At 38.1% G+C, this 10,705-nt stretch overlaps 2 protein-coding genes across 7 annotated transcripts; one reads left to right on the top strand and one right to left on the bottom strand.

Moving 5' to 3' along the window:
- Nucleotides 1–4,322: 4,322 nt before the first annotated feature.
- On the top strand, nt 4,323–5,980 carry LOC118734145. 2 transcript variants are annotated; one of them, XM_036463854.1, is made up of 3 exons: nt 4,323–4,789; nt 4,851–5,370; nt 5,467–5,980. In XM_036463854.1, the coding sequence occupies exons 2-3, from the start codon at nt 4,944–4,946 to the stop codon at nt 5,940–5,942; spliced, it is 903 nt and encodes a 300-aa protein (XP_036319747.1). In that variant the 5' UTR covers nt 4,323–4,789; nt 4,851–4,943; the 3' UTR covers nt 5,943–5,980. The 2 variants fall into 2 exon arrangements, with proteins under 2 accessions (XP_036319747.1, XP_036319748.1); XM_036463855.1 differs by lacking the exon at nt 4,323–4,789 and having other exon boundaries at nt 4,806–5,370.
- Nucleotides 5,981–6,000: 20 nt separating this feature from the next.
- Nucleotides 6,001–7,584, bottom strand: LOC118734146 (putative nuclease HARBI1). 5 transcript variants are annotated; one of them, XM_036463858.1, is made up of 3 exons: nt 7,348–7,584; nt 7,074–7,291; nt 6,001–6,998 (listed from the first exon to the last, which is right to left on the bottom strand). In XM_036463858.1, exon 3 carries the CDS (start codon nt 6,824–6,826, stop codon nt 6,092–6,094), a length of 735 nt encoding a protein of 244 aa, XP_036319751.1. In that variant the 5' UTR covers nt 6,827–6,998; nt 7,074–7,291; nt 7,348–7,584; the 3' UTR covers nt 6,001–6,091. The 5 variants fall into 5 exon arrangements, with proteins under 5 accessions (XP_036319751.1, XP_036319749.1, XP_036319750.1 ...); XM_036463856.1 differs by having other exon boundaries at nt 7,063–7,291; XM_036463859.1 differs by having other exon boundaries at nt 6,036–6,998; nt 7,063–7,291.
- Nucleotides 7,585–10,705: the final 3,121 nt, after the last annotated feature.

Below are 10,705 nucleotides of genomic sequence, written 5' to 3' on the forward strand. Positions count from 1 at the left end.
TGTGGATTTATTCATATAAATGAGCTATTGATATGTACAAATTGCTCTTGTTGATTATGCTGTGGGCTAATGACTGGATCACGTCCTCTTGTCTGGATGCTCGCAAAAGAAGTAAGTTCAACTATCTTTTTGGTTTATTGCGGTAGCCTATTAAATTGCTTTAGAAAAGCAATATTCCAATAACGGAATCAATTAGAAAGATAGGGGAAAGTTAACAGCCGTGATGTTAACGCAATGTTAAACATTAGGGATGTTCTATTTAGACGGAGGCCTTAACAGTGACCATCAAGTCAAGGTGCAGGAATGGTATTTTTGGAGATAGTAGTCGAGAGTTCTAGCTTTAATTTAAGCCAGGAAAGTTCTGTCACTTTTTGTTTTTTTGCTAGAGCTTCTAAAATATTGCAAAAAAATGGTATTTTGACAATGTGACCTCTTTTTTTCAAAAATTGGATCTGATGGAAACTTTATGCTTACGGATTCATAATCAGCATAAAAAAGTCTATCAAAAACAGCTTTAACATTTGCCATACCAAAATTTGTTTCAATTTTTGTTGGGCTTAGTTATCCATTAAAAATGAGCAAAAATTCAGATTTCCGTTTTTTCTGCAGAAATTTTTCCTTACCTATTCAGTTATATATATAGTTATGTCTGGTCACCTTAACCACTTACTATCATTCCTACGCGTATTAACATCGCGTATCCGTTTATGCTTCTATGTTTATCACACATACTTCCCACACTTTAGTAGATATACTCCAATTGTCATTGAATAGTTCTAAGCAGTATCGTTTGTAAGGTCAATAAATGAAGTACTTGTTACCGAAACGACTTACTCTTTTTACTTCTTAATTGGCGCAGTCGACGCGAACTAACACGAGAAGAAAAAGCTCATACCACGTGCTTAATACCATAATTAGTTTGTTAAAATTAATTACTATCTAAATAAAACCCACCCGGTATTGAACGTTGAACGTTTTCTTTTCATTGTGAAAAAAGGGAAAAAATTATTATCTAAATTAGCGAGTGATTAAGGTACAACAATCGTGTACAAAACTTGTCACATTTAAACTTTAACATGAACAAAACACAAATTTCATTGGTGTAATACTAATTAAAAAAAAAAATAATAATAATAATCAAATAACAATTGAAGCTGTCTTCTCAGTGTAAAAACAGATGCAGTGTTCTATAATATATTACGCATTAACTAGTTATAACTTTACAACCAGAACCGCAACAAAAATACTACAAAGACAAATAGAACAGTTATACTTGCACAAAAACTAAAATTAAAATCAATGAAATAAATTAGCAAGAGCAGAACCACGTGCATTGTTACAGGCTAACCTAATATTCACGCACGCCGCCAATTTATTGTCAAAAATTTCTCATGCACATGCAACTTGTATGAGATCAACCGAAATTGAACGGCGTGCGTATGAAGCTAACTCAATTTCCAATTTTTGTTCTGCGTGACATTTTGATTTGACGTTTCGCTCAATGAAATCAAATGCAAACGCTTGCAAGTCAATTTCGGGTGACGCAAAAAAACAAATTCGACCGCATGCGTACCAAAACGCAAGCCGCGAATATTAGGTTAGCCTGTTACGTAGTATAGCGTAGCAGTTACAAAAACACAACAAAAAAACACGCGAAGGCAGTCGAGTAGACGAAAAGCAGCTTCACCAACAAGAAACAATAGAACAAGAAATAGCAGAAAAATACTGGGAGAATCACGACGAATTGAAAGGAACGAGTACAATGGAAGACCTTGAGGCTAATTCCAGATTTAAAATTATTTCTTCTACCTTAAGTAGCATATCAACCTTTGATGGCGATGGAAACTCACTGATAAATTTTATTGAGCGAATCGATTCTATGGCTCCTATTCTAGATTCGTTCGATACTATTTATAAACAACTAGCAGACCCGGCGAACTTCGTCCCGCCCAAAATTAATTTTTTTATTGAAATATTTGGTCCAACGTTTTCGCCAGCCACTCAAGTTTGTTTGGTTTTGTGGTCGACAGAAGGCACATCCCCATTGCCGTCTTAAATAACCTGACGAAGGCGTTATACCGGGAAGAAATCCTTGCGGCTCGATAGTGAATCGTCCTTGAATCTGTATAGTATAGTTGGTGGCAATTTACAAACTGGTGAGTATCATTGGTCCACATTCTGTTTAGTCACCGTAAAGCAAGGACCGCAATGGTTCTGATGGTTGATTTAACGGGAGTAATTTAACTTTGATCCCTGTGCCTCCGAATCGACAATTTTTAGCAATAACTCGTTTCCAGCGCCACTAAAAATTATCATTAAAATCGTTTCGGTCATTTAGAAGGAGTTAAGCTACCAGAATAAGTCTTTTACTTACTGACACTCTTCGGCATTTTTTCCCATACAAAAAAACTCTCACGCATTCGTTATACGGAGAAAATGCGCAACATTATCAGCGAAAAAAATTCTCAAAAATCAACGGTATCTTATAGCCATTAAAAACTTGCACTTATGATACTGAAATTGAGTGAACTACAAAACTGCATACTCAACATTTGGTACAAAAAAAATTATTACGAAAAAGAAAAAAAAAACACTGTATTCTGGGTGTATATATTTACTGATAGGTAAAAGTTTCAATATGTTTGGAAAGCACCACTTCCCTTTTCCAGTAGCCCCAAAATCTCTATACCAATTTCCAGGACATTACCACAAATACTTTCAGAGATATACGGTATGAAAAATTCGATATGCATGGGTGATGCCACGCTCCCTTAATATATCCAAAGTCTGCAGTAGGTGTCCAAAATTTAAAAAAATCGGTACAGCCGTTCGCGAGATCACCTCTTTATATAATTAGTGTAAGTAACACAGGGCAACACCGATTTTGATGCGGCAAATGTTGAAGCTGGTTTTAATAGGCTTTTTTTTGCTGATTAAGAATACGTAAGTATAATGTTTTCATCAGTTCCAGATTTTGAGAAAAATGTGGTGAAAGTGTAAAAAAATCGCGTTTTTTGCAATATTTGAGAAGGTCTAGCAATGAAACAAAAGGTGATAGAACCTTCCTTTCAGGCTTAAATTAAGGCTTTGACTTCTGACTTCAATCCCTAAAAATACCATTCCTGCACCTTGACCCTGAGGTTACCTATAGTCATTTATTTAACAGCTAACACTGATTTTTACACCATTTTTGAAGATAAAAAGTAAATGAGTATAGGTGACCATTAGGGCAAGGCGCAGGAATAGTACTTTCAGGGATGGTAGTCTGTAGTTCTAGCTTTAATTTAAGCCTACGTGAAAGGTTCTATCACCTTTTGCTTGATTGCGGTAGGAACTCAAACTCCCCGAAATCAGTTATTCCTGTTCAACAAATGACTATAAGGGCTGGTTTCTCCAACTCAACTTAATTAAGCCAATTTTTTCGACCCAGTCAAGAAGTAAGCTGTGTAAAACGTAGGCTAACTTTTGACTAAAGTCCAAAAGTGGCTAAACTAAGTTAGGTTGAGTTGGAGAAACCAGCCCTAAGTGACCATCAAGCAAAGGTGCGGAAACTTGCTTTAATCAAAGCCTAAGTGGAAGGTTCTACGACCCTTTGTTTCTTTGCTAGAGCTTCTCAAATTTGCAAAAAACTTGATTTTTTTCTAAAAATCTGGAGCTGATGGTAACTTTTTGCTTACGGATTCGCAATCAACACAAAAAAATCTGTCAAAAATAGCGTTCACATTTGCTGCATCAAATATTTTTCCATTTTTGTTGGCCTGTGTAATAAGTATTGTTAAATAGCCAATACCCGCATGTTTGCGGCGCCTTCAACCAAACACCTTTCGAACTGTAAAACAATGAATCGATTCGATTGAAGATTTTTTGGAATTGATCGGTTCTGGTCCACCTATCAGAAAAAATATCATATATGTTAACCCAGCCAATAAGCTACCTACGTGCTAAATTGCAAGCAAATCGAACCATTAATAAGACTGTTTCGAATAGTTCGGTCTCTGACACACTTAACGGAAAAAATGAATCCTATATGCTAATCTAGGCAAAATGCTACCAACTGCATTTTTTAAGCATAGCTCGACCCCTTCGCCAACTATCGGAAAAATTAAAACTTTGTGCACTCCTTCTTCTAAACACATTTACAAAAAAGCAGTACCCATTCGAATCAGTTATGAAACATAGGAGAAAATTGTTCCCAATTGATTCAAGCTCCCAATGAATTTCACAATTATCCTAAATTTTCCAAGCTTTCGTCGAAACAAATTTTTGCGTTCTTCCGGATTTTTCCGTGTTTTCCACTTACGGCCATATTATTGACTTGTCGTTATTCCATCGTACTCAACGGTTTAGTTATTCTGGGCAATTCTGAGCGACGGCGGAATAACTTTTTTGTCAATTATTCACTATGGAATAGCGGCGAATAACTTTCCGGCAGAGGAATAAATATTTATTCCAATAGATTTTCCGAAGAGAGGAATTGACATTCGGAGTGTCAAAATATTATAAAATTTTTGAATAAATTGCTTAATTATTTTTGTGTTGTGGTTTTGTTAACAATTTTAATTTGCGATTTTGTGTGCTATGAACGAAAATAAAGAAAAAGTCGCGAGTTCCTCGAGCACGGAGATCTGCGAATTGGTCGGCGGAGGAGACGTTGCGCTTTGTGCGCGCACTTGTTGATGTCGGTCGCGATGGCATTTTAAATCAGGCGACAAACGGTTGCACGCCAGAGCAACGGGCCCAGGAGTATCGGAAAATCGCGAATATATTGAACGCCGAGCGCGCTTCTACGGTTTTTATTTTTTCATTATTTAAAATTTATTTTAAATGGCGTTAAATATTTTTTCTTTCAGGGAATTGTTCGCGAACCACTACATCTGCAGAATCGGTTCAAGCAAATAAAGCAGTATTTGCAGACATATTCGACATGGCAGCGGCAAGTTTCAATGGGAACTGGTGGCGGACTTGCGAAACCCATGCCAGTGTCTTTAACCGTTCCTCTCACTGGAGCCATGCTAGAATTGCTTGCGATTCTGCGTGATCGCTTCTGTGGCCTCCATTCCGAATTTGACAGCGATATGGTAATTTATGGAAGTTCGGCAAACAGCAAAGAGCACTCACTGCTGAATACGGAAGCATTGCCCGAAACACAAATGCCGGATGATACACATACCCCATTGTATGTTCAAAACAAAGATGTATTGGGTGTTCAAAACACGACGTTAGAGGAGGTCCAAATTGTGAATATCACGGAAGCATTGCCCGAAACACAAATGCCGGATGATACACATACCCCATTGTATGTTCAAAACAAAGATGTATTGGGTGTTCAAAACACGACGTTAGAGGAGGTCCAAATTGTGAATATCACAGGTACAAATATACATATGTTTGTAGGAGCATACATACGTACATGTACATATTATATTAATTGGATCGAGTAATTTCAGTAATTCGTTTCTTCTACAGCGAAGCCGTCATCGACCATATTGACTCCCAGCTGTAACTTCTCCAGTCCTTTAATCGTCTCCACCAGCTCGCCGTTGCCCAAGGAAGCATCGGCAGTAGAACCGCGACAATATTTTGCAACAGTTGCACAACAGCGGCAAGCACGGAAACGCAGATTCCGTGACCCAAATAATGCCGAAAATGAAATGCGCCAGCAGCTTATAAATCTTGAATTAACGCAGTCACGCGAACTCCACGCAACAAACATGCGCCATGCCATCGAGTTACATACTGCTAATATGGAAGCGGTTATGCTACAAAAAACTGCTCAGAAGCAAGTAATGCAATACTTCGCTAAGCGGGAACAAGAAGCGCAGGAGCGTCACAACCTATACTTAAAGACGCACAAACCGATGAATGCACAAGAATCTGAAAAAATCGTCCAGGAGGAGCTTGAAGTTTCGAGCTTTTATGACGACATAAAACATTCAGTATAGTTTCGCGCAACAGGGTGTTATTTATTTTTTTTTTTTATAAGTACAGGTTTTATTTAACTAGTTTTTCTTGTTTAATGTTTTTAAAACAAAAATATGTTATTCATTGCAAAAAATAAATGAATTAAATGAAATTATCCTCCCTTTTCTAATCAAGGCAAGTGATTGGTGTGTGTGTTCACTTGGCGACGAAACATATCGAGGAGTTCGTTGCGTACATTCCTGCCATAGTTACTATTTGGAGTATCTTCTGTCGCACCACTGTTGATCTCTATTTCGTTGCTCGTGAAGCCAGGTGGTGTGTTGGGTAATTGCTCATTCTCATCAAAACAGATGTTGTGGAGTACTGCAGCGGTCGCAACAAGCATTTGTGCAGTCGATGTTTTGACACGCAAACCATAGGCCAATGCTGGAAAGCGTCGCTTCAGCACTCCATATGAGCGTTCCACGCAATTCCTGGTGGCGATAATTGCCCGCTGATATTCCTGTACGTGTTGTAATCCAGCGCGAAGCTCAGAACTATTTTCTGCGAATGGCGTTGCCAGGAAGGGAGAATTGGCATAGCCGGGATCACCGACTAAAATGTAGTGGCGAAATTCGCCCGCTTCGAATTGCTGCCATAGTGCACTCGACCGAAATATAGTCGAGTCGTGTGCCGAACCCTGCCATCGTGTAACAATGTTCATGATTTTGAGATTAGCTGCTGCAACGGTTTGTACATTCAAAGAAAAATATCCCTTCCTGTTTCGGAATATTTCCGCGTTTGGGCCTCCCGGTGACTGAATTTTTATGTGTGTACAGTCAATGGCTCCAATGACTCTTGGCAAATTTCCAAACATGTAGAAAAGGGCAGCCGCCGTTTTTAGTTCCTCCTGTGTCCGCGGCATTCTAACTATGTCAGGCAGTAGTCCGAGAACTGCTTAGCACACTTTTGGCAACAAGTTGCTAATCGTAGGTTGGGAAACTCCTATAATATCACCAACGATAGACTGCATGCTACCAGCAGCCAAGAAACGCAATGTGCATAGTAGCTGCACTTCGTGTGAGATATAGCGTTGTCTGTAAAGGACAAATAAAAAATATTAAATCAGTATACATATGAACTCAATACAGCTTTTGATACCTTTGATGTACCTCTGGCATGTAAGGCACAATCAAGTGTAGCACGTGTACAAATCTTGCCTTTGTCATACGGAATCGAGAAAAAAAGTCAAAATCGTCCCACGAGTGCATTTTTCTTCGTTCTAGCATTATGTATGGTCGTCTATTGTTATGGTCTTCGTCGTAAATGCGTTGAGCACGGTCAATTCCGATCAGCACATTGGTTCGAGATGGGCGCGCCATTATATCACCTAAAATGGATAAAAAAAAGGATAATTACAAACTAAAAACAGTTTACATTTCTTACCTGTATGTATTTCTAAAGCAGATGTAAGTCAATAATGAATTTTGAACGAATAACATGGAATAACTGCCTTATTCGCTCGATTCTGCCCGCTTAGTTATTCCCCGGAATAACAATTCTGACTTTCTTATTACACCTTATTCCGTTTTATTCTATGCGTCAATAATACACTTATTCCAACTAATTCTCCTCTATTCCGTAAATATTCTTATTCCGGCAAATTCGGAGTGTCAATAATATGGCCGTTAGAATTTTCTATTTTTCCATTCGAATGCCATTCCGAAGGAATGTCACACAAAATTCCATACAAAAAAATCAATTTTCGATTTTTCCAATTTTGCGACTTTCCCGGAGGGGTTTCCCACAATTTTCTTTCGTAAAAACCTTCTTCTGGCAATTACGAACAACTAAAAAAAAATGTAAGCCAAATCGGTCCAACCGTCCTCAATTGATGAATCACTATACATTTTTCACACCATTTTTATATATATAGATATACGTATTTAATACATACATTCTTGCCACTGCTAATCACATGAATAAAAATTCTAAAAACGAAAATGTGACTGCAATATTTCTTGAATAACTCAGTGAGAGGGGAGATCAGTATGTTTGCATGTATGTATATAAAAAAATATTTATTGGACCAAAAAGTAGTGGGTAGGCACTGTGGCCAATGGTAATCAACTATTACCACCTCCGTATGGTTGTAAGCCATGCAGAGTCCGCAGAATGCTCCGGAAGCAGTGTCCGGAGGATGCATCCGACTAGGCAGAGCATACTTTGAACTGCCATCAAATTATAACTTAAGAAAGTTTTATTACATGGCAGTTGAGAAGTGCATGTACATAAATTACATTAATTTAATGAAGGAAATTGTTGCACATGCAGCAGTACATAGCATGCATTTAGGCGCCTGGTGTTAGCAGTCGCGTCTAAACATTTCTTGTTTGAAATGTTTTAGATCCATCGCACACCACGGACTTTAGTTGGGCTTGCTAGTCTTTCCATTGCACCACAACTAATTGGTCTGAGCGATTAAGTTGGTGTAGTGTGCGCACCTCCATACATCTTCATGTACATACATATTTGAAGCGAGCGCTACTATTTAAATAGGCGGCCGATAAATTCTGTGGTATGAGGTGGCTCTTATAGCTGCATTATTACATCTATTCCGTGTGTTGCAATATCCACGGAAGCAGCAGTTATGAAGAAAATTATTTAAAAATATTAGACAAATTCTCTACTTATATGTTTGGCTTTCCTTTGTTTTATTTTTCCAACGTCAAAAGCTGAACTTTTTTTTTGAAAAAGTTGGTACAACAAAAAATGTCTTAGTCGTCGTCGCGTGCGGACGTGTCTTTGTTTACTCTCCGTACAATAAGCTACAATCAGTGATTTTAGTGGCTACTAATCAATATTGACAGTGCTCGAAATAGCTGTGGCTGCTTAATTGTGTCTTTTGCCATGGCTAATTGCGTGACATGCAATTTAAAGTGCTTAGCCAACGAATACATTACGTGCGGTATATGTTGCTCATTAACGCATATAAAATGTTCCAAACTGAGTGCCAGTTGCATAAATGCAATCAATAGCAATCACAATGTGGTGTACAGGTGTGGTGTCTGTAATGATCGCATACTACCTCTTAGCCAGTCAAAAATCGATGGTGTCATGGACAATCTAAAACATATTAAAGATTTTATCAATTCGATTTCTAACATATATTCCAACAACAACGCTAAAGCTTCTAATAATAAAATTATAACAAGGTCTAAGGCCAAGGCCAATGAATCTAGCAGTGCTCGCAAAACTACCAATTTGCCAGCCAATAACAACGCTAAAGGCTCTCTAAGTAACTCTCCCTATCAACAGAGATCTACCACTCCGATCACTGTCTCTACAATTGTTGCTGATGCAGCTGCGGTGGCTTCTGATGCTGCTAATTCTCTCACCGGACCTCTCTCTTACGCTCAAACTGCTGCCGCTGCTGGAGCTGATGCTTTAGATCCCGCTCATCCTCTCCCATATGATTTAAACACTGCTGCTGCTTCAGTCGTCGATGGCGCAGATGTAGTCTCTCCACCTGCTTCTCATCTTACTAATTCTTCATCACGTGTTCCGAGCTCTGCAATACAGCGAAAGAGCAAACGAAATAATATTATCGTCGTTGGTGCAAACGCTAATTGCGAACTTGACGTTGCCGCTCGCTTTAAATGGTTACACCTCTCTTCTTTTAAGCCGTCGGTATCAGCAGAAGATGTCATAGCATACATTGCGAAGCATGCAAAGATCGACCAGAAGCTAATTTGTTGCTATAAACTAATCAAGAGAGATACTCAAATTGATTCGCTGAAAAGGGTGAATTTCAAATTAGGCATCTCTTCACCGTATTATGATAAATTGATGAATCCGGACTAATGGCCAGCCAATGTAAACGTACGTCCGTTCCAATTTTTTCAAAGAGCAGCGCCAGCAGAGAAAACGCTTTGACTGTGAATAAATCTCTTAATATTATTGCTGATGATCACATTGGTGAACCTACCAACAAGTATGCTGTATATTATCATAATGTGAGTGGAATGCGAACAAAATCTGCTCAGTTTCGTCGTGATATGTCTTTACACGACTACGACATTATTGCTTTATCCGAAACTTGGTTTCATGAGCACATATATTCATCTGAATTTTTCGGCGATAATTACCACGTTTATCGCTTAGATCGCTGCCCAACAACCACTGGCCTTTCTAGAGGAGGTGGAGTACTGTGGGCTGTGAAGGCCAATTTGTGTAGTAGTAATGTCTCTTTAAACTTATACTCTAACAGTATTGAACAATTATGTATTAAGGTAAAGTTTGCATTGAATCGCTTCATCTACTTTCTGTTATCCTACATTCCACCAGATAGCGCGTACGATATTTATGAAAAGCATTTAAATAATTTAACATTAATTTGTGATAATTTAAATCAAAATGACGAAGTGATATATCTTGGAGATTTTAATTTAGGAAATATTTCATGGTTGCCATACAATAATAACCTAATACCTTCTAACGTTAAATCTGAAATAGATTTACTGTTTGTAAGTACCTAATTTTCGTATGGCCTTAAGCAGATTAATTCAATTCAGAATGATAACAATCGAATATTGGACTTAGTTTTTATCTCTGCCGATCTGAATTCATCTTGCCAACAATGCCAATTACCTATTTTAGGTAATAGCCAGCACCATAAAGCGCTCTTCATAAATTTTGAATTTTATACATTCGATAAACTTCTGTCGATCAATACTTTGGAACGTAATTATTCCAAAGCTGATGTCATAAAGATAAGCGAATACTTAGATAATGCAGACTGGTC

This window comes from Rhagoletis pomonella, unplaced genomic scaffold, assembly GCF_013731165.1.
Source record: "Rhagoletis pomonella isolate Grant_MI unplaced genomic scaffold, Rhpom_1.0 Rhpom_scaffold_00002, whole genome shotgun sequence".
NCBI classification, from domain to species: domain Eukaryota; kingdom Metazoa; phylum Arthropoda; class Insecta; order Diptera; family Tephritidae; genus Rhagoletis; species Rhagoletis pomonella.